A 19,831-nucleotide genomic window follows, 5' to 3' on the forward strand; every position below is an offset into this window, starting at 1 on the left:
GAAAGGGTAGGCAATGTCAACACGTTCTTTCCAGGTTTGTAGATCGACGTGACACATCGACAGGAGACTGATTTCGAAAGTAAAACCTGTTGAGGACAATGCTCTTATGGTTAAGGTCTTTGGTGATATTTTGAATTTGCAAGCGGGTTGGTTTTGAAATAATTCGTTGTTAAATAGTAGGAAACGAAAAGACCATGTCGTGACATGAAAGAGATTAACCCTAAAGATTTATCATCACAGAATACCGGGAAGCTAAATGTTTACTTTCAGGAAATTCATTTTGTCGACAGCAACTATAAACTATAAAGCAGATGAAGAATAAAATGAAACAAAAATGATTAATTCATATGCATTTTGCTTGCTATTAGCTGCTTGCCTGATTATTCAACATTCCACTGCATCACCAAATTGCGTAAAAACAAATGCAACTTATTTTATTACAGACACCCAGTCATTGTACTTCACCAAAGAACCAACGGATGTAACCTTTCTGAACACAAAGTCAGCCAAAGTCGAATGCAAGGCAAATGGAAGCCCAAAAGCAACAATTTCTTGGCAAACTGTCGATGGAAAAGCAGCAAAAAATATCTCTGGGATTCGACATATACTCCTGGATGGCTCGTTGGAGTTCCCTACCTTTGCTCAAGGGGACTTCAGACCTGACGTCCATGCCACTCAATACAGATGCTTGGCACAAAACAAAATTGGCAAGCTTCAAAGCCGATTGATTCGAGTGAAAGCAGGTACGGTTAAGAATTCGGTTTTTAACAATAACTCGGGTGTTTCCAAGCATTTTTTGGCGATGGAATTTCAATGCCCAAAGGTGGCATGGTGAGGTACCATAAAAATAGGCTTCTAATAATCGACTTGATTAATAAACAAAATTTTACTTTTATGTCTAGACATTGCCTTGAAAAAACATTCCTATATCATAAATTACTATTCAAGATGAAACAGCTCCAAAGTCGATGCTTGCTTTTGCACTGAATATGCTTCGTCAATTTAATTACTGACTCATTTCCAGAGTCAGGAGATTTTTTTTCCAGCCACTTTACAAACATTTTAAAAACTTTCCACGCTAAATGAACAGAAGGCATTGTTTTTCAATGCAAGCCACGTTCCTATAATAATATTTTGTCTTCGATGCCCTTGCCGACAGTTTTCTTTGTACAATTGCTTGTTGTCTGGACTCTATAAACGCGCAGGTAAAGACAAAAAACCGTTTTCCATTAACACCAGACCGTCACGGCCTAAAGTGCTATTCTACTGCAGAAAAACTTGGAAAATTTCAAAAAAACGTGACCTTTTTTGGTTTGCACCATTAAAGTATCTCTAAGTCTCGCTCCATGTCATTTGTAACTTATCAGATACAGAGGTAATCATTCTTTTTTCAAAATACTTGCTTTGTTCAAAAAATGTCAAAATTTTGCAGCAGTCTTTGTTAAGATATGGCAGATACCCTTGCAGCGAAATCCATTCAAACATTTGTTTCTTTTAAGTCAGAAGAGTTTTCGTATCTCTAAAAACACAATGCAAGCAAACCTCTTACATCCCCCATCCCTTTCCCACCCCCCAACCCACCTGCAAAAAAAGACGAGATTTCTTTGTTTCCAGTGACAATCCCCTTTGTACTGCTCTCAAACAATGCTGCAAGCTAATAATTCTACCCTTCCTACGGTACTGGATATCTTTACTTTCTAGCGATTCGTGATTTTTAAATATCTATGCACATTTGTTCATTGTAGTCATAGACAGCCCGTACTCACCAACGGTGTTCCATCAAATGTCCTTCGTTGGTGGATCAGCGGTCTTCAAGTGTCACTTCGAAGCAGCCTCTCACATTTCATTGGTTTCGTGGTCGTTGAGATGGCAGACAAGCAACACGGAAACCAACGTAAGAGATGGAGAGTCAAATGGAAGATTCCATGTCCTCAAGGGTCTTCCATATATAATTATATCGAGGATAAGGAATGCGGACAACTTTCTGGCTGTTAAGTGCTTTATAAAAGACAGTCTGAGTGGAGTAACCTTGAAAAGCTCCAGTGCATACGTGTATATACAAAGTGAGTGGAGCTAACATGATTTATAAAAATTTTTTCATCTTAAAAAAAATCCTGCAACTTTGGTTAGTTGACATACTGAGTCCGAAACATTTCTTTTCCTATGCATAGCACAAATATTTGGAATCTTGCAATGAATGGTGTTTTAAATGCATAAAAAATCCCATAGAAAATCCATGCTTCTAATGTGTCTGTATGCTACCCCCTTTACCTCGCTGATTAAAAGAATGCTAAATGTCACGATAATAGGACGAATTACAATGATACAATTATACGCATGGGGCTAAAGTTTTTTCTTATTGCCTACCTTTGCAATAAGAATTTCAAAATTTCACCAAACAAAGAAGATTATCATTAAGTTTGATTTTCGCTTCCCCTACAGATCAAGCTTCAAAAAAGGCAAGTTTGGTACTTCCGCCAGTTTCTCAGAATGTTTTGAAAGGGACAGATGCAGTGCTTCCTTGTGTTGCCAATGGAGGCTCCTCCTTAGTATACACTTGGTATAAGAACGGGGCACGACTAGCCATATCCCCAAGGGTCGTGAATATTGTCAGTGGATCAATGGTCCTCAAACACGTCAGTAACGGCGATGCTGGAGAGTACAAGTGTATCGTGAGATCGCCTAACCAAACCTTGTCAGCCTCGATGAACCTCAGTATCACCGGTAAGTATATTGCAAAAGGTACCTTAATCTCAGACAGAAATACAGTTAAACCTTTAAATAATCTACGGCTATTGCGAAAAGTTTTCTCTGTTCTGTAGAGAACTATCATTTTAATGAAGGCTACAGATAGAGACATTCGACTGCATTCAGTGGCGGCTCTTCTGTCGCAGATTGTGGAAATGAAAGTTGGCTTTTTGGCCTAGCCAATGAAAGTATGGATAACACAACTTTTTTGCCCACTTTTTGAACCATTTCAGAGCTACACTACAAAGATGCTTATTTTCTTGCGCAAATCTTAGAGAAATAGAGGAGGTAATTGCGTCAGTCCAAAAACCCCATTGCCGCCATCAATGACCATCACGTGAACGTTAACTGGAGATGTCCGACATTGAAAGTCTTACTGTAAGCGAAACATTTCAAAAAGATGTACTATCAGAAAAATTAAGTTCTATTTGTTTCGATTGTCCCTCAATAAAGATAGATTCTAAAAACTTTTGGCATCAGAAACAGAAGTTGATTTGTGGTTTTGGGATTTCACTTTCGCTTTGAATTAAGAACTCTCATTTGACTTGAACAATTAGTTTGTCGTAGCCTATTCTTCCTGATTTTGCGTTTTTGATTCCAGCCCTATTTTCAAATAACATGTTGTATTAAAAGCTTTCTTTGCAGCATTAAGGCGGGTAAAGATTTTTAGACAAAGCTTTACATCATTTTATCCTAATCATATTTTGATGTGGACTAGCTTTATCGTAACTGTAAAAGTCGTGTTTTATAATCGTTTAACAGCAAGCGATTATCCAACTGTTTCCATTGAAGTAAAAAAACAACCCTCAATTAGTTCCAAATTTTATGCTAGATACAACGCCTTTATTTTCCAACTTTCATTACAGAGGGCATACGATTCACTAGAACGCTGCAAAGTCAGTTCATACCTCTTGGCAATACCCTTCGTTTCTCATGCAAGGTCACTGGCCTCCCAACACCTTCAATTACCTGGATAAAAGATGGAACGCCACTTTCTACTGGCAGCAGAATGGTTATTGATAGGTCTATTCAAACAAACAATGTCCTTTCCAGTGACTTGCTTCTATACTTAGTGTCGCATCGAGACGAGGGTGTGTACCAATGCGTGTCAAGGAATGCTGTCGAGGAGAGACAGACCAGCGCCAGGCTTGTTGTCGGAGGTAAAATCTACTTCTTACGTCGACTTCAATTACTTTTTTATCCATCTTAATTCGTACTTGTAGAACATATCTGCTGCTTTTGTGGATGTTAACCCATTCCTTACCTTGCACATTCTTTACTTATGTCGCTTCTTAACTGATTAACTCATTTGCTGTTTATCAATTTAAGTTTAAATCTCTAGTTAATTTTTATTTTTATTGCATCATGTCTTAATTTTTCTGGATCTCATTGCATTTAATTAAAAAATCTTGCTAAATCAGCCGACAAAACAAATTCTGATTCGTCCTATACACGCGTTCCCTTTGTAGCAATAAAGCCAAGAATCACAACATTGCCACAAACGCGCCAGGTTCTGGAACAGGATCAGACCCTGAGCTTAAAATGCATTGCTGCGGGGCAGCCGACACCACAATTCACGTGGTGGTCGGACGGAGTGCAGGTTTTCAACAGCCAGCAACGCGTCACAATCGCGACCAGCAACACAGCATCTGGCGGAGTTCAAAGCATTTTAATGATACAGGGACTGAGGATGAGTGACAGTGCCGTCTACGCATGCAAGTCAGAGAACAAAGCAGGTGTGGCCACTGCGACTTCAGATGTGACTGTCAAAGGTAACGTTAACGAGAAAGACATTTTGTATCGCTGCAGCTTCTTGTATTTTTCTTCTTGCCGTATTCCTCTTTAGTTTCAGAATTAGTCACACTTGAATAGCTCAGACACACTCACGAAACAGATCATTATACAATATGGTATGACCATACTTTACCGCCATTTTGCTTTCCTTTAAAGGTGCTCCAACAATCGTACGTTTCCCAGAACGTGTTTACGCGCTGGTCAACCAGCCAGTTTACCTCCACTGCATTGCGAAAGGCTACCCACTGGCAACATTCAAATGGTCCAAGGATAGTTGGCACAATCTAGCAACTGATGACCTGTACAAGATATTTGAAAATGGAACGCTGTTCATCTCTTCAGTTCAAGAAAAGAGCAAAGGGCAATATAAGTGCCAGGCCTCTAATGAAGTAGGAGACGATGAAAAGACACTGGGTCTATATGTTCAAGGTAGCCAAATTGATTATTAATTTTTTTAAGCAAAAAACCTTCAATGCTGTTAGTATAGAATTCAATTTATAGGAGAAAAGGGAAAAAATACATTTAAAATTTCAAAAAATTTTCCAAATTTAATTTAGTTATTTGGAAGAGACTTAGCAAATCTCTTCATATGGTCCTTCTTCCATCGAAATATCACTTTTCATGATTGCTTTAATCGTAGTCTATCAACTTTACGGTACTGTAACAAAATAGGTTCTCATACCCGTATACGCTCCATTCATCTCAGCTTGACTCTTTACAAGTTAGACAAGTAACTGTCACTGCTAACCACTAGCGGCCACTGTCATGAAAATACGCAATATTTGTAACAGCTAAAGCAAATATTTTCTATCATACACAAGTTTAGCCTAACTCAAGCTTATGGACTTGGGCTTTACGTGATTAATTACATAATATTTTATGATCATACTTTGCTTTTTAGTGCCTCCTACAATTGCTCCCTTCAAATGGACACCAATCGAAGCCGGACACCGGACATCGAAAACATGCCAGGTTCCAACAGGCGATCTTCCCATTAAAATAACCTGGTACTGGAATGGAAAGATAATCATTAGCGGGAACGGAGTGACTGTCGACACCAAAGACTTCTTAAGTTATTTGACATTCTCAGAGGTTAAAGCAGCACACAGAGGAAGGTATACCTGCAAGGCAGAAAATGCTGCTGGATCGGCATCTTACTCCGAAGAGCTTCTGGTACACGGTTCGTCAATTTCCTTAAAATGCCTGCCCATGTGTATGCATGCCTATAAATCACAATCAATAGATAAATAATTTATGACGTTTCTGAGCAGAAACTTCAAATTTTTATTATTTGCAATGTTTAATGTTAAAAGATGTTAAATACTTGCTTTATATCACGCATAAATTTTGATATGATATAATATTATATGATATGACATTTAGTATAATGAATCATACCATAAACTTCTATTTATTGATTTGTAATATGGCAAATAAATTTATTTCCTCGACCCAATTTTAGAATCTCCGAAACTCACGCTTGCCCCAAACGACGTTTCAATTCTAAAACCAAACACACTTCATCTGATATGCAAAGGTTCAGGGTTTCCTTCTCCACAAATCGTTTGGTATAAAAAGGGTGAATTTAGTGAAGCTAGGAAATTGCTTCATTTGACCGACCGGGTGCGACAGTATCAAAACGGTTCTCTTCTTATATACCGGACATCGGCGAAGGACAATGGGAAGTACACGTGCAGTGCGGAAAATGACATTGGAAAAAATGCAGAAAGAACAATTACAGTTGATATCAAAGGTTTGTACCCACAGTAGCTGAGCAGCAAACTGTTTTAAATTTCATAGCATAGCACTAACATCTCTGTGTAAATGCCAATTTTGCCCTATATTTTGATGTTAAATATAGCGAGAATGCAGGACCAATTAATTGCCTTCCTTTGCAAGCAGTTTAACAACCAAGAAACTTTTTTGTCTATCATAGAACATGCTCCAAAAAACTTTTCTTTGTGATTAGAATAAAAAAAGAAAATCTGTTTATGTTTTCCAGCCTTTTAAAAGTTAACAGTATTTCCAGTATAAAAATGACGCTCTTCTAATATCTTCGTCATGAAAAGATTATAAAAATTTAAAAAAATTGCTTTTATTTTCCTTCGCCGATTGTCTAGCCTGTCAGATTTTTCTCCTAGTTCCTGCCAAGGTCATACCTGCTCGCAGCAAAGTTGTGAAACAGCGCAAGGATGCATCAGCAGTAATTCGCTGCGAGGCATCTGGTACCCCAGATATCAAACTTCATTGGTACAAATCTTCAAAGCCTATTTCTGTCTCTTCGAAGTTCAATGAAAACAAGCTGATGAGACGCGTTGGCAATCAAGTCTACGTGAATTCAACTTTGAAAATTAACACTCTGCAAAGAGCCGATAACGGAACATACATCTGTCAGGTTACTAACTCCTTTGGTGGAGACACACAAGATTTTCGAGTGGTTGTTTTAGGTGCGTTTTACATATGCATTTACTAAACGGAAAGCAGCTGGGGTGAATGCAACGCCAATTCAAGATTGTGAAGAGGCACTGTTTCTCCAATTCATTAATAGTTACGCCTTTTTGCAACCTTAATTCTTTCTATCACCCTTTATCAAGAGGTTCTTGATCTAGTTTTACATGCGTGAAAATTGTCTCTTAATAATTATGGTGCTTCCACAGTCCCAAGCCTTAGAATTGACAAAAGCCATTTCATTTACATAACCAACTATTGGTCTCTTTGATTTCAGATATCAGAGTGAAAGTAAAAATTCATTTGTTAAAATAAATTTCCAATTAATTCAATTTTGATTTAAAATCATGTTTTCTTGTTATTTTTTTCTTACAGAGAGGCCAGATCCACCAAAGATTCCTCTGTCTGAAAAAATCTCGTCTCGCTGGTTGGAAGTTACATGGAGCAAGCCATATGATGGTCACTCTGCAATTTTAAGATACACAGTCGAATATAAGCGACATTCAGACATGTGGTCAAAGGTAGCTCGAGTTTTTGTTCCTGGGAACAACACAAAGGCCACTGTACATGGATTGTCACCTGGAGTAAACTACAATTTTAGAATCAGAGCAACGAATGGCATTGGCGAGAGCCAGCCTAGTGAGGACTCTGTTTTCAGAACAAGAGAGGAAGGTAAAACGAAGATATTTCAGTAGCATTTTGACATCAAAGACGTTTGATTTGCTCAATAAGAGATAGTTGTTTGAGACAAGAAATTGTAATAAAAGTTTTTTTATTTTTCGTGATTGAGATTTTGATGTGCTGAAATAGAAAAGAAAACAGGGACCTTTTTTACAACTATTCGAAAGCTAGACATTGTAAAAGATTCCCATAGTTATTTGAAAATATTGAACGTAATTCGGGCCTTTTCAATTCTTTTTTAATTTTTCGTTTTGGTTCTTTCGCGTTTGGCCGCCACATATTGAAGCCTCTGCCATCCGTTGGTCGAAGCAAAAGACCAAAAAGATTCTGATATCTGAGGAAATGCAATTTCCATTCAAATTACTGTGAAGTAAATAAAAGATTCTCTTTAAAGAACACTCAATGACGGTGAAATTAATTGTTTCAAAAAAATGTTTTTCCTTTGGTCCATTTTATAGCAAAAACTTCCTTGGAAAGCATACCATTCGAAAATAAAGATGGGCACCTGAATAAACAAATTTCGACATCACATCAAAGTGGATGTCATTCCACATTTTTTATCTGTTAAGTTTCCGATCAAAAGTATACTTCAGTTACACGTCTTGTGTTGCCACCTTTTTCATTTTCTCTGCACAAAAGACTTATTTACTTTATAACATTTTTTGCAATTTCAGCTCCTTCATCATCTCCAACGAATGTGACTGTTACTGCAATTGCAAAAGATAAACTAAAAGTACAATGGCGGGTAAGTTTCATGCAACGAGTTAAATAAAAGATGCTTAGCAAAACCATCATTTCATAATCCTAAATTCAGATTACGAGCACCTCTTTAAGCGGACTGGGACTGCCCAACCACAGCCTATCTATTCAATATTAGCATCCTCAAACATGCTGAATTACATACACATATTCCTGCTTTGTTTATGTCGTCGTTATGTCTGTATATCGAGCCAAATTAGCCGGTCAGTTAAGAGCTTATCGACAATATAAATTGCTAGTTGTTGATGAATGAAAGTGTAGTATATGAATAGGTTAACTGTAAACAATGAACTTTAACGGTCTATGAAAATATTGTGTGTGAGAAGAAAGAACCGCAGGGCAGGCTGTCCGCCGGATTCTGTGAATCTTGCAATGAGTATAATATAAATACGAGGATAAATTCAGGAACAAAGCAAAACGGCGACGAGAATCCAATGTTATAAGATAAACTTTTCAAATATATTAAATCAAACGAATTCTAATTATATTACTATGAAAATATTACCATACTTTCTAAGGACTAACAGTAGAAAGAGAGCCATTACTTGACGTAGATTTTAGGTACTTTTTTCTGCTACTTTGAATATTCAATTCTTTATTCTGATCAATTGATTTTGTTCTAAAGGCTCCTCGTGTCAATCAACGAAACGGAATCCTACTTGGCTATTACGTCACGTACAAAGAGTTTTTTGCCTCCACACCAGACAAAGATATATTAGTCCAGGGACAGCAACGGCATGAAGCTTTGCTGGAGAATTTATTGCCGTATACTTCTTATGAGATAACGGTGAAGGCATTTACAAAGGCGGGAGTTGGTCCCCCTTCTCCTGTTGAAAGAAGAACCACTCTGCAAGGAGGTAGATAGCTCTTTTCTGCTATTTCAAAAAAAAATTCAATCAAGAAATCAAGTTAATTTCAGCTGAATTTCTTACAGACCTTGTACGAACATTTGACTATTGCTTAATTTGATAGGAAAAACTGGAACATATGCCAAACAGTTCTTATAATGCTTCTATGTTTCTGTGCTTTATCCACACACTTATTAAAGAAGTGTTCAATGTAGGAGTACATTTGATGACGCATGCATTTAAAATTCTCTGTTTATGTTGGCATTCAATCTGTGACATAAAATGTGAACAGAAACTATTTTCCTTCGTTCCGAGGTTTGAAGAGAGAAAGAAATATAGCAAAATTAATTGAATTATCGATTGAATCATTCATTAACTAACAGAGTTTCATGATAGCAAAGAAACAGATCAAAATCAGTAAAAACCTCCTTATGAATTTGCGTTTAATAAGCACTTGAGGCAGCTGCTAAGAATGAATGAATGCATATATTGCATATAATAATGCTGATTATTAATTGACATATTTGCTCAATTACTGTAATATTTTTATTGTTTTCACCTGCATACCTTGACAAATTCTTCTTCTAGCTCCGACTGCCCCACCGACCAGCATCAAGGCCACTGCAATAAGCTCTCAGATAATACGTGTTACTTGGGGACTGCCCCCATTTCCACACAGACATGGACTAATTAAAGGGTACAAAGTCAAATACTTTAAGAAACTCTCGAAGAAAGTTCTTGAGAAGACTGTCACTCGTGTTCACTATGCCGAACTTACCAATTTGGAAAAGTATACAGAATACGAGATTTTTGTTCTGGCTTTCACAGAAGGTGGAGACGGAAAGACAAGCAAAAGTATTATCTCAAGGACGCTGGAAGATGGTAAGGTTTACTTCTCATAACCCTTGAATCAATAAGTGCCACCCCCAAGAGTTAGAAATCGGTTCATTACTCAGCAAACTTGATGGTGGCATAAATTATAAAAATGATAATGGATGGTACATCAGATGGTTTTCATTTTCATTTCGATTGAATCCTTCTCTCTCCTTTGCACGTTAATATTTCAACTGCTAATGGGCAAACTGAAACCCGTGAGAAACAAACTCCACATTACAATGTTTCAGGGATGGGTGCGCGAATGATGAGAATGATTACCAGAAAACAGATTAAAACCATCAAATAGCGTTCCACCTGTGGATATTAATTCTTAGAGTAAGGTTGTATTGTAAGGTAGTAAAAATTGCTCAATGAGTGCATTTTCCAGCGAACTTAAAGCATCAAAATTCGAAAATTTTTCTTACAATCTGTGGCAACAATGGTAACGCCTCAGGTAATAACTATCATGTGCCTGTTTTTTGATCGTGTCTCAAAAATCCTCAGCCCAGCCACAAAAACTTAACCTTCATAAGTATGATTGAATTTAATTTAATGATTGAATGGAGAAAGTCTTCTGTTTTGTAAGAAAAGCCGTTCCTAGTCCCTTTTTACGGTGTCTATCTACTATTTTATCGCTGAGATCATTATGTTGTCAAACGAAAGTAAATAAGCTAATTTTTTATTATGATGTTGCTTTAGGCTGCTATCATTAAGGTACCATTCAGAATGGTACTTTGGGCCAATCTTAAAAAATATTCAAAATTTTTATTTACACTAAGATTTGGAATATTGTTAAAAAATCACAAAGTTAATAATAAGTAAACGGGGAAGATACCTTCTATTTTCGACATCAGAGTTTGCCTTCATATTATCTAATGGAAATAATCTCCTGACGCTTGACACCCCTTTAGAAGTTTTTCTAGCACCCTCTAACAACATTCACAAGCTGCTTCCTCACCGGCAACCCCCCCCCTTCCCCCAGAGTTCCCTAAGAACCAACCTATTTTCAAGCCCTTCATCATCTTTTATTAATTTGTCAACAAGTTATTTCCACTTCCATCATTCTGTTTACGTAATTATACAAGGCCAACATCTTAAGCGATTGTTTTCCGTTGTTCGATAACCTAATTTTTAATTTCTATTTTAACAGTTCCGGGACCACCTGAACAGTTGCGAGCTGCTGCAGCTTCTCCACACCAAATTATGGTCACGTGGAAGAAGCCTTCCAAACCAAATGGCGTTATCACGGGTTACATTTTACACTACCGCAAGTCCATGGATGGATCTACATCACAACACGAGGTTCGGCTAAGCAGGAACGCTTCCTCGAGTATCTTACATGGACTGGAAGTCGGCAAGAAGTATGAAATTTGGATGAACGCACAGACTGTCATTGGAACAGGACTTCGAACAGGCTTTGTCAAAGCAATGACGATGACAAAAAGTTAGTCTATCATTCAATTTTCGTATAATTCAATCTTATTTAACTCATTCTCTTAAGCTGTTGCAAGGAAAATTTTTTTACAAATTTCCAAACCTTAAATCATCCTTAGATGTTATCCTTACGTGTATTGCTTTCTCGTTAAATGTTAACTTCATTTTATGAAAAACCTTTGAAAGAAGAACAGGATTTATGAGAATGTAATAAACAAGAATCGAACCTAAGACCAGCAACAAATGTTTTATCAGCTGAGCTACTTGACCATGTGGGACACTTCGGACCTTCTTTGTGAAAGGACTACAAAACCAAGGGGGTATTATCTGTCACAACATGTGATTGGTGCACTCTAGAACTAAAGGGAGACTGTACTAACTGACATCACAAAGGAAATAGGAGCTTCCTTGATCATTACGTTTATTTATCAACTAATTGTTTGACATCAGTTGTAAAAGCTGAAAAACATAAAGATTGTTAGAACGTTCTTGGTTATTCAGTTCCAGCTCGGATCCTGACCCTTACGCAGATTGTCAAAGTTCCAGTGAACGCAAACGTAGGACTGCCTTGCGTCGCAGTAGGCCATCCCAAACCGGTCATTTCTTGGTACTTCAATATCAAAAGAATTATCAAACGACGACGGCGACGAAGTACTCCGTATTACAATGAAGGAAAACTTGTATTGAGTGACGTAAAATTAAAAGATGCTGGTGCCTATAACTGCTCTGCTGTCAATCAATATGGCTCTGACTGGAATATCATTACACTTGTTGTGCAAGGTAGAATTCAGACAGTCTGTTTATCTTTCACTAAATTTAAGATAATGTTTCTTGGTGTATTTTTTTCATTTTTCAAATGTCCCTTAATTATTCTAGGATATCTTTGATACCTATTTTTCTAAACTCAAGTCCCTTCTCGACACTTCGTTCTTTCCAGATAGCAACGATTTTATCAAGGCAATGCCGTATTCTTATAACCTTTCTAATTTATATAAGTGAACTTATCTAAACCTCTAATGTTCGAATGAAAATCCAAAAGCTGATGAAAAAGACTTATTATTTCTTTTTGTATTATTCGCGAGTTATTGATTCTCTGTGTTATTGTTTGAGAAATGGTTGCAGAAATGATATTCATCATGTTTTTTAACAGGTTTTCCAGCCCGACCAAGGGCCATTAAAGCAGAGCAATTCAACAAAACATCCGTCAACATCAGCTGGGTCCCAGGCTTCAACGGTCACAGCCCCTTTGTTCGCCATGAAATCAAATACAGATACGGTAATCTTTCGTCCTGGAACTATCTTCAAGTGCCATCTGACAAGCTCTGGATGACATTTGATATGAAAGTCGGTTCCAAGGCGTTCTTTGCTGTTGCCAGTGAAAATTCCGTTGGTGTTGGTCCTTTTAGTAACACGATTGAAGTGCATGTCACTGCAAATGGTATGTTTGGTTCTCTTTTTTAGAACATAATTCCAAACTGACAAGTAAAATATGATCTTTTGAGCCATGTCCCAAGCAATATGTAAGGCAGGTAGCTTAAAGTTCTTTCAAGCAATTAGGCGCTACGTATGCACAACTGATAGAGTTTTGCTGATAAAGGTCATATCAACCCTGTGCAAATAGTCAGAGGCACTTCTAGTAACAAAATGTACTACTTCACTCTAGGACTTCAATAAGGCATTAGGACTTATTAAAGAAATGGGAAGAGCAGCATTTCTATTTTACTAGGCACCCATTACTTGCTTTGCCTCCATCTACATCGTTGCTGGCTTAGAAATCTTCCATCAAAAAAATGAATTTGTTTGCGTTGTCATTGATATCAAAATAAAAGTCAGAAATATAACTGCAGGTTTGGTTACACGAGTTGTCTCAGAAGAAAAGAGGACAATACTCGAGAGTGTCGCTGTGGCGGAGGAAAAAGAAAACGTAATAGGGCCGATCATTGCTGGTTGTGTTGTTGCTGTTGTCATTGTGACGATCATTATGCTGTTAGCATCATGGGATAGAACAGAGCGCAGGATGAGAAGTAAGATGGTTAATAAATTTACTTGATTGCTGGTCAACAATTGGTTACAATCTATTCAATTTGCAGCAAAAGTTTTATTGCAAATAAATTTTGTACCGGAATGAGAAAGTAGACCATGTCATTTTAATTGAAATTTGATTGGTTAACTAATAAGCGCCAAATGGAAGTTAGTCTATATTTAACTCAAGGGGACCTCTTAGCTTGGAACTTAAGCTGTCTGTCCCCTTTGCCACCTCTACCTATCCGTCCTCTCTCTCCCTCATCTGCCCCTTTTGTCTTTTCTCAATGCTTGGCGGCTGTAAAAGCATCTTTGGGGTTGATGATAAAGTAGTTTTGCTTGTATGGGTCTCATGTTGACTATTAACGAGGTAAACCTCAATAAACCACGCTAGATTCAATTTGCATAAAATGCCATGGTCATTGGGGTAACTTTGTGCCTTAAGCAAACTAACTCTCCTTCTATGAATATTTAAATCGATGTATATCCTCTCTGTAGCATGATAGCATATGGTCAATGATTTCTTTTTTATAGCAGTAAATGTTTATTTTTCTTGCTCTCAAATTCATCCAAATTGAATAAAGCAAGCTTTTGAGCTGAAAGCATTTGGTAAGGTTAGTTAGAATATTTGTTACACAGGAAACATGTCTCTACACTTTAATGAGAATGTAGCTATTAGAACGTGCTATCAAAACCCCGATTATAGAAACTGACTACAACCTTTCGATTAAACAGCATTTTAAATTTCACAATAACACTTTTTTCTGCAGCTCCAAAGTGCAATCGTCTGTTTGTTTGTGAATGCGATGACGACTTCCCAAAAGACCAATTTCGTGGCACATATGACGGCCCTTATAACGAGCCCAACATGCCCTGGCCATGGAATTCCGCGGTGTAAGTTAAAAATTAACTTGCCTCGTTTTCATTTGGTATCAATTTTCAATTCAAATTGGTCACAGCAGGCCAAGTATTATCTACATGCTTGAATATTTTACGATGTCCTGGGTTTTTGGGCTAAGATAAAGTCAGGTATTGACTTCCAGTCAATGTGTCCTGTTTGTCTCTAAAACTTTCCAGAAACCATGGAAAAGCCATTAAGCCAGTCAAATAACCATGCTTTTAGACTCCATACACTATACTGTGATGTAATAAGGATTCTGGTAATGGATCTGATAGGTCAAAAACCTGGCAATAAACAGTCAGTGAAGTCAAAACTAGTTTTGGAACATGTTAACATGATACCGAATTCATTTCTTAGCGGGTATACGTCGATTTAATCAGATGGGAAGTTTACAGGTTGAGGTGTTGATTGTAAAACATTGTTTACAGCAAGGCTGGCTTAAAATATTGACCATTGTGCCTTTTCCGCAATGGCGTAATTAAAAGCTTAATTAGGTTTAGCTCGTCTTAATCAAAATATTATTGGGTCATTTTTTCAAGGTGACAAAAGGAACTTAAAATCAACATCATTTTTCATTTGAAAATTCAAAAAACTCTTTGACCAATGCATTGATTGGTGAACACAGAGGCCTGGCTGCATCGTCCTGACGAAGACTTTGAAAACTTTTGAGGTCAAAGAGTCCGTTTAGTTTGGTTTTCAATTAGAAATATATTTTTTTAAATAATATTTTATCATCTTTTGATTCTGAGCAAAATACAATTTACATCTGTTCAAATTCTTGGTTTAAATTTTAATCACATGATGATCTACACGATGAAATTGTATTGTTTTCAAAAAGAATTGCATTGAACCCAATAACATAAACATTCCTTTTCCCCTTTTCAAATAATTTTTCTGTGTGTAAAGCTGTGAACCATATTACCATTCGAAACGTGGATCTATTGTCTAGATTTAAGTTATCTAGACCTCATTCGAAATGTGGATCTATTGTCTAGATTTCAGTTATCTGCCCTACATGCTGCATCAATTAGAGTCTTTTCTAATTAACTTTTCAGAGCTGTGTATTTTTCTTATTATAAAAAGCTTCGAAAACAATCTCAGTTAGAGCGTCGTGAGATTATACATTTCACAAGTTGCAAAGTGCAGTTCAGTATATCACCTCTTCACACACCACCTTTGAAGGCAAACTGCGTGATACAAGCAACTATAGATGAAACTTTGAACCCAAATATTAACATGAGCATAGTTTATTCTTAAAATTTAGGGGTGCTTAGAATGGCTCTTGCTTGAATACTATTGACACGAAGGGGAGAACTATCCAAGTGCAACCTTGAATGCAAAAAACCAAGTATTAATTTTCAGAACCTCTGAATGTTTAGAAAGGTTTAATAACCGTGATAGTGACAGGAACATTCTCGATGGATGTTTGTTAAACCAATCTTCTTTGTCTCACTGTCCTTCAATGTTGAAATCTTCTTTATAATAAATACCTCTTTGATTGAGTTACTGCTTTACCTGAAAATCCTCTTTACCTGAGAATCTAAGTCAACTGAAAGTCTTCTCGACGTGAAAACCTTCTTTGTCTGAAAATTTGCTTTGTTTGAAAATCTTATTGATCTCAAAATCTTCTTTGAAAAAAGCAAACATTTTACGACATACTAAAAGTTTTTCGTCTGACACTTCTCAGAGCATGAAGAGCGTTTGTTCGACTTCGACCAAAAGCCAGGTGTCTATTTTCGGTATGTGGATGACACATACCATTTTCAAAACAGAGGCTGAGTGTGATATCTTTTTAAAATACCTTAATAGCCTACACTTAGCTCTCCAGTTTACGTTTGAAATGATTCCTTGCCACTTTTAGATGTTTTGGTCGAAAAGTCTAACACTGGATTTCTTACCAGTGTATATCGCAAGCCTACTTTTACCGGTCAGTACATACGCTGGAATTCATTTTGCCCAAAACAACGCAAAGTCAACCTTGTCAAAACTTTAATAAATAGGGCACTTATGATCTGCTCGAAATCTAAACTACACGCTGAACTGGAAAAACTTAAAACGAACTTTCTGGACAACGGATATCCAGAAGACGTCATTTTATCTTATACTAAGGAGAAGATCGCAAGTTTTTCGGCTGTTCAAAAGTTTGGTCCGCAAAAGTGCCCAGTTTATTTGAAACTACCATGGATTGGTAACACTTCCTTGCAATTCGAGAGTCAGATTAGGCAAGCCATAACTAAATGTTTCTTTGCTGTCAATCCTCGGTCTTGTGCTTGCGTTTTTCTGATTGGCCTATTTCGATCCACAACTGGGTATATATTTTTCATCGTGTTCTTTCGGAACCTTATTCTGACGTTTTATGCTCTGAAGGAGTGTCAGATGAAAAAGCTTTTAGTATGTCATAAAATGTTTGCTTTTTTCAAAGCCATTTTCAAATTCTGTACCGCAAAAGAATTGTTCAAAATCTTCTGTGTTTCAAAACCTTCACAGAATTTGCTATACGTTAGCATTGGATGTGCCTGGCGTTCCGCTCAGTTTTATCCGCTGAGTTGGTAGATTATCAGACAAAAGCTTTACTGTGTTTTAAAATTTTGCTTCTTTCAAAGCCATTTTTAAATTTGGTAGCGCTAAAATAAATTTACAAATGAAATATTTGTGCTATTCTTACTACTGTCTTATTGCAGGGAGAGCGTTGTTTCTAGTAACGACGAGCCGCCGACCTCCAACCCAACAGGAGAGGAAGAGCGCTTCCCGGAGCATCTGTTTGCGCAGCTTTTGAACTTCGATGAAACCGAGGAAGACGAAGACAAGGCAACAGACACTCAGGAGAATAGTAGCCCTGACAAACCTGAATCTGCGATGCGTTTTGGCACTCCAAGCACAAACACATACAAAACCTCTGAATCATCCCAGCTCTCTAAAGGAATTTATACTAGCAACAGTTTATTGTCAAGTCGAAACATGCCTAGCTCCAATGAAAGTGATAGCGGCAATGCGGAGGCAACGGGAAATTTCATTTCCAGAAGTGTTGAGGGCGCGTTAAGCGAGGAAAAGTACACGGAGCGTGCTAAGCGGTCTTATAAAGATCAGCAGCTGAGACATTATTTTAAAAGTTTAGATAGTGGACTGCAAAAACAACCGAATTTAAAGCTCTACTTGACCGCAAATAATGGGAAGCGAAATAAAACTGGCCAACCACCAAAAGATTCCCAAGCAACGGGAATGAAATCCCTTACATTAATCGTACGCGACAACAAAGTGAAGCGGTCAAGAAGTGTGCGTTCGTACGATTCCGTTTCATCGACCTGTAGTTCAACGCGCGGAGAGTTGGTTCGTGCCTACGAATTCGGTCGAAAATACAGACTGCAGGAATATATTGTCCCACAAATTGGGGACAGTACAACTGAAGACAGTTGCAGTGAAATCAGTGAGCTTTGTGAATTCTCTTCATTGCCGCGTAATACAAATGACTGCCTCCTGCGTATGCCATTGCCAATTAGGCCAGATGTTGTTGATGCAACGTTCAAAGGCCTAACAGTTAAAAATTTTCAAGACCCATACGATGGAGAGTCTCTCGTTTGAGACTTCGTTTTTCCAATGGCAGCAGAAATGCATTGTGTACTGACAGCGCTAAATACTGCTGCGAAGATGCTCACTGTATCGAAAGTTGAAAAAATGTAGTGCCAGGTTTGCATGTTTAGTTCATATTGTTAAGTGAGGTGTCAGCATGTTTTTATCTAAATCAACTGATATTTGTGACACTCTTTGCTTTGCAACATTCTTTATAGGAATAAAAAACAACCTTAACCTATTCAACATTGTTTCTGTGCCCGCCTGTGGGATGCCAAGTAAATTTGAGTCCTATAAACTGAAATTCTCACGTTGCTACGGCTAAAATCTGGCAGAAAGGTCTTTAGAACTAAAATCGAATATTAAAAATGCTTATATGTTAAGGATAAAAAACTTTAGCTTTTTGATAAAGATGACACCCCAATTTTTGTGTAGGGTCGCAGCTTCAACCTTGAGTGAAGGGGTCATAGAGTCACACATAGTTACCCGATTTGACCATGACACTTGTGCCCCCCTTTACGTTGCATCTATTGTAGCTTTATAGCCAAGAGAAAAAAATTCCAAACACTAGTTAAAATTCATAAATTGCAGCATGCTTGCAACCATACTCAATACGATATTTTTGTAACAATTTGCAGAAAGTCCTGGACATTCAAGTCCTGCACGTCTCCTATTGCTATGAAATATAGTTGAATTTTAAAACACCATGTTGTAATCCCATAGCTTATATCTTACTGAAACATTGAACTTTGCTGATCACTTGGATCAAAATTTCGTAGTTTAAGACTACAATAAATAAAGTAAAACCTTAATGTTGTGTCATTTATGAAATTTCACAGAGATTAAACTGTAATTTTAGTTATGTAGTACAAGAATGCAAATAACTTGCAAAACCCACTTTATAACTTGCAAAACAATTGTTATTTCTAATAAAATAGATGTAGAGGTGATTTTATTCGGTCCAAATCATTGCTATATAAATCATTCCTTAAGACCCTTGTGTTATCGCTATGTACTTTTTCTTCATCCCTTACCATACTTTAACATAGGCCTACTTCTTCCTTCCATGTAGCCGCGGTATCAAGTTGTTTCCATTTTAGAGTCCTGATCAATTTAGCTTCTTAGATACCAGGCTCCCAAGAACAGTTGAGCAAACGACACAAAGCTCGTTTAAATCCTTCTCGATAGTTACGATGACATACACCTTGTTCTTGTTTCACTGACAGCCAAGGCAACAGTTGGGAGTCTTGATTTTCCAGGAATGGTTTCGTAAAACATTAATTGCTGCATATTATTGAAAAGTAGAAAATTCATCAGATTGATTATTATTAAATTTTGTAATGCATACTGTAATTTTTTCAATTAAATCAATAAGCGAATCAGATTTTCAAAATGATGTTTACAGACGACGTTTCTTCTTTGTCGCTACTGCTGCATCTTAGAACTCAGAAGGCTAGAGACCTGGTACTGAGATAGAGACGTATGCTGTAGTGGGAAACCTTTTGAATTCTACCAAGCATTGTATTAGCATTGTGCTGGTTTTTGTTAAGTGATAAAATTGCGAAGACAGTGAGCCTACTGCGAGTCTGCAACTAAAATTCTTGAACTTGAATTTAAAAATATAGCTGTAGAGTTGATGGTTGTCTAGGAAAAATGAGAATATGAAATTTTCTAGAATGTGAGATTTAATTCACTAAAACAATTTCCTTAAAAAAATGTTGGATAAAGACAAGAGTGAAAACTCTGAAAGGGA

The 19,831-nt window shown here is 37.2% G+C and overlaps 1 protein-coding gene across 1 annotated transcript in view; it reads left to right on the forward strand.

Annotated features, from left to right (window-relative positions):
* The window catches only part of LOC135684857 (cell adhesion molecule DSCAM), a 29,419-nt gene extending 9,939 nt beyond the window's left edge, over positions 1-19,480 (forward strand). Inside the window, exons 2-20 of the mRNA XM_065200540.2 lie at positions 444-743; positions 1,746-2,063; positions 2,443-2,724; positions 3,615-3,908; positions 4,218-4,520; positions 4,699-4,971; positions 5,444-5,722; positions 6,005-6,295; positions 6,684-6,989; positions 7,366-7,662; positions 8,346-8,416; positions 9,056-9,287; positions 9,867-10,160; positions 11,305-11,598; positions 12,090-12,368; positions 12,739-13,026; positions 13,436-13,612; positions 14,381-14,504; positions 17,193-19,480. Of these exons, the coding sequence (XP_065056612.2) occupies positions 444-743; positions 1,746-2,063; positions 2,443-2,724; positions 3,615-3,908; positions 4,218-4,520; positions 4,699-4,971; positions 5,444-5,722; positions 6,005-6,295; positions 6,684-6,989; positions 7,366-7,662; positions 8,346-8,416; positions 9,056-9,287; positions 9,867-10,160; positions 11,305-11,598; positions 12,090-12,368; positions 12,739-13,026; positions 13,436-13,612; positions 14,381-14,504; positions 17,193-18,090 (5,600 nt within the window). The 3' untranslated portion in view covers positions 18,091-19,480. The remainder of the gene's footprint in view (positions 1-443; positions 744-1,745; positions 2,064-2,442; positions 2,725-3,614; positions 3,909-4,217; positions 4,521-4,698; positions 4,972-5,443; positions 5,723-6,004; positions 6,296-6,683; positions 6,990-7,365; positions 7,663-8,345; positions 8,417-9,055; positions 9,288-9,866; positions 10,161-11,304; positions 11,599-12,089; positions 12,369-12,738; positions 13,027-13,435; positions 13,613-14,380; positions 14,505-17,192) is intronic.
* Positions 19,481-19,831: the final 351 nt, after the last annotated feature.

Source organism: Rhopilema esculentum, chromosome 21 (assembly GCF_057945365.1).
Source record: "Rhopilema esculentum isolate cy_ngs chromosome 21, ASM5794536v1, whole genome shotgun sequence".
Taxonomy (NCBI): domain Eukaryota; kingdom Metazoa; phylum Cnidaria; class Scyphozoa; order Rhizostomeae; family Rhizostomatidae; genus Rhopilema; species Rhopilema esculentum.